Genomic DNA, 3,600 nt, shown 5'->3' on the forward strand with positions numbered 1-3,600 from the left:
GTATGGGTGGGAATTTGGGAATCAGAAAGCCTCTTATTCTACTGAATTCTATTTGCTTGCTATCAGCTAAAAGAATGGGTTAGATCTTAGTGAATAAAATATCCAGAAAGTTAATAATGGAAAAGAGACACCAACAAGACCAAAATTCTGATTGATAAAAGTAGCTTCCTACTTGGCACTCTGAAATAAGTTGAAGAAACTTATAATTATGTTGCTTATCTCACTTTGCATATTATACTTGATGCATAGGTCAACTAGAGGGTTTTTCGTAATATGTGTAATGCAGTTCACCATTAAAAACATATGTTGTTGGATTTAATACAGTCTAATGAAGTCCAGGAAAGGTGAAGAAGTTGGGAGCACAGTTCAAACAGACCTAACACAGCAATTCCATGGTCACCTATAAACCTGATGGAGATAAAAATAGGCTGGAAAGCTTGTCTCTCCCATTCATCTTTATCCCTTTCCATTCTCTCTGTCATGGAGCAGCAGCCTTTTCAGGGCCCCCTTTACCTCTTTGTTTCTCAGGGTGTAAATCAGGGGGTTCAGGAGAGGAGTGACAATATTATAGAAGAGGGTGAGGAACTTGCCCTGGTCCTGGGAAGAGCTGTTTCCTGGTTGCATGTACATGTAGATGATGTTCCCATAGAAGAGAGAGACCACTGTGAGGTGGGAGCCACAGGTGTTGAAGACCTTTTGTAAGCCTGATCCTGAGCGGATCTGTGACACAGCTCTTAAAATGTAACCATAGGAGATCAGGATAAACACCAAGGGTGACAGAACAATGATCACTGCCAGGACAAAAACAGTGCCCTCCACAGCAACTGTATTGACACAGGCTATTCGGATGAGAGCAGGCATCTCACATAGGAAGTGGTCCACTCTGTGATGTCCGCATCGAGGCAAGTGCAGTGTAACTGGGGACATTGCTAAGGAATTGGCAATCCCACAACCCCAGGCCACTGATACCAAACCCATGCAGATCCTTGGGTTCATGATCACTCCATAGTGCAGGGGCTTGCAGATTGCAACAAAACGGTCATAGGCCATGACAGCCAGGAGCAGACACTCAACACCACCCAGGCCCAAAAATAGGAAGAGCTGGATGGCACAACCTGTGTAGCTGATGGTCTTGTCTGGCCCATGCAGATTATAGAGCAGCTGGGGGATGGAGGTGGTGGTGAAGCAGAGGTCCAGGAAGGACAGGTGTGTGAGGAAGAAGTACATGGGAGTGTGGAGGTGAGAGTCCAGCCTGGACACCAGGATGATGGTGGTGTTGCCCACCAGGATCAGGAGATAGGCCACCAGGATGATCACAAAAAGAATCCTCTCCAGTTGGGGGCGATCAGAAAACCCCAAAAGGATGAAATGTCCTTGGGAACTCACATTGGTTCCATCCATCCCTACTGCACCTGAGGAGGCATATTGATACTGATCATAGTAACATATGAAGCAATGGAATACTCCTTTCCTTTAATATATATGTTTAACCTCAACAGTACTGATGTAAACTCCTTTTATTTACAATAAATAGTAAAGAAAATGGAGTTGTCTTATATGACCATTTGTAGAGAGCACAGAGCTGGTTTAAAACTGGGAAATGGATTTATGGTTCTTATCTTTGGTGGTTAGTATTGTCTCTAATTCTGTGACACGAATATATATCCTGTAAAGTTCCCACCACTGACTCCTCTTGAGGAACAAGTTCATGGACTTTTGCTATAACCTCAGAGGTCTAGAATGGAGACCTAGAACCAGTTTACATGCTTAGTATATATACACTATACAGAACACTTTACTCGCTATTTGCAATTTCAGAAACACAACTTTTAAATTCCTTCATCATTTTTTGGAGATAATTAAATTAATCAATTAATTTATTTTCCCTTTTGTTGCCCTTGTTTTTTTATTGTTGTTGTAGTTGTTTTTTTATTGTTGTTGTTATTGATGTCATCGTTGTTAGATAGGACAGACAGAAATGGAGAGAGAAGGGAAAGACAGAGGGGAAGAGAAAGATAGACAGCTGCAGACCTGCTTCACCGCCTGTGAAGCGACTTTCCTGCTGGTGGGGAGCTGGCGCTTGAACCAGGATCCTTGCACTGGTCCTTGCGCTTCCTGCCACATGTGCTTAACCCGCTGTGCTACCACCCAACTCCCTTGAGGTAATTTTAAAGTAAAGGGATAAATAAATAATGTATAAGGAAATGAAATAAATATAGACAAGCAATAGCTGTTTAAGTTCAAACTCATTCTATCTCAATATATATTTTAACATATTGCTTGATCGAAAAAGTACGGCATTTTGTAAGAGATAATGGAATTAAATGAAATGCACACTTTTAAAAAAAGAAACAAAATTGGTAGACTTTTAAAAGTCTATTAGCTATTGGGGGAAGGAGGTCTTTCAATCATTCCCCCTCCATTAGAATATACATATTTTGGGAGAAATGGAATTGTATCCCTCAGACAACTATTTAAGTCCTGTATAGTATCATTGTCTAAAAACAAACAAACAAAACAAACAAACCTCTATCAAATTGCAATTCCAAGCATGATTCTCCTTCAGAGTAAAGCATGTTAAAGGACATAAGTAGAAGGATAGATTAAAAATATCTTGGACTGTAGTCCCAGTGTATAATACCTTAGACAAAATAAAATTGTGACATCCTGTTAAGCTCATTTATCTTTTACAACATTCTTATCTAAAACAGTTATAATAAAAGTGCCTTATAAAAGTCTTGAGGTTTTTTTAATAGGCACCAGGATGATGTCTGGGGCTTGGTGCCTACATGAGAAATCCACTGCTTCTTGTGGCCATTTTTTCCCCTCCTTTCTTTTGTTGATATAGACAAAGATAAATTGAGTGAAAGGAGAAATAGAGAAGGATAAAGAAAAAGACACACAAACCTGTGTAGTACTGCTTCACTGCTCATGAAGCTTCCCCCCCCTGCAGGTGGAGAGTGGGGACTTGAATCTAATCCTTCTGCAAAGTCCTTGTGCGTACTCTACTGGGTATTGCCACTGCTCAGTTTCCTAAGCTAATTTTTTTTTTGTCAAATAAGAAGAGAGAGAGATTAGGTAGGGGGCAGGGAATAGCATAATGGTTATAGAAAAGTTTTGGCTTAAACAATCTTGAGAAAAAAGAATAGAACCGGAGGCATCACACTCCCAGTTCTCAAATTGTATTATAGGGCCATTGTCATCAAAACTGCTTGATACTGGAACATGAATAGACACACTGACCAGTGGAATAGAATTGAGAGCCCAGAAATGAGCCCCCACACCTATGGACATCTAATCTTTGACAAAGGTGTCCAGACTATTAAATGGGGAAAGCAGAGTCTCTTCAACAAATGGTGTTGGAAACAATGGGTTGAAACATGCAGAAAAATGAAACTGAACCACTCTATTTTACCAAATACAAAAGTAAATTCCAAGTGGATCAAGAACTTGGATGTTAGACCACAAACTATCAGACACTTAGAAGAAAATATTGGCAGAACTCTTTTCTGAATAAATTTTAAAGACATCTTCAATGAAACGAATCCAATTACAAAGAAGACTAAGGCAAGTATAAACCTATGGGACTACATCAAATTA

At 39.9% G+C, this 3,600-nt stretch overlaps 1 protein-coding gene across 1 annotated transcript; it reads right to left on the minus strand.

Moving 5' to 3' along the window:
* Positions 1–456: 456 nt before the first annotated feature.
* LOC103123127 (olfactory receptor 2W3-like) lies at positions 457–1,401 on the minus strand. Its single transcript, XM_007533757.1, has one exon. The coding sequence runs from the start codon at positions 1,399–1,401 to the stop codon at positions 457–459; it is 945 nt and encodes a 314-aa protein (XP_007533819.1).
* Positions 1,402–3,600: the final 2,199 nt, after the last annotated feature.

Source organism: Erinaceus europaeus, chromosome 9 (genome assembly GCF_950295315.1).
Source record: "Erinaceus europaeus chromosome 9, mEriEur2.1, whole genome shotgun sequence".
In the NCBI taxonomy this organism is placed as follows: domain Eukaryota; kingdom Metazoa; phylum Chordata; class Mammalia; order Eulipotyphla; family Erinaceidae; genus Erinaceus; species Erinaceus europaeus.

What these genes read in the sequence shown, in the direction of transcription:
- LOC103123127 (XM_007533757.1), bottom strand. Translation starts at nt 1,401, where the DNA reads ATGGATGGAACCAATGTGAGTTCCCAAGGACATTTCATCCTTTTGGGG.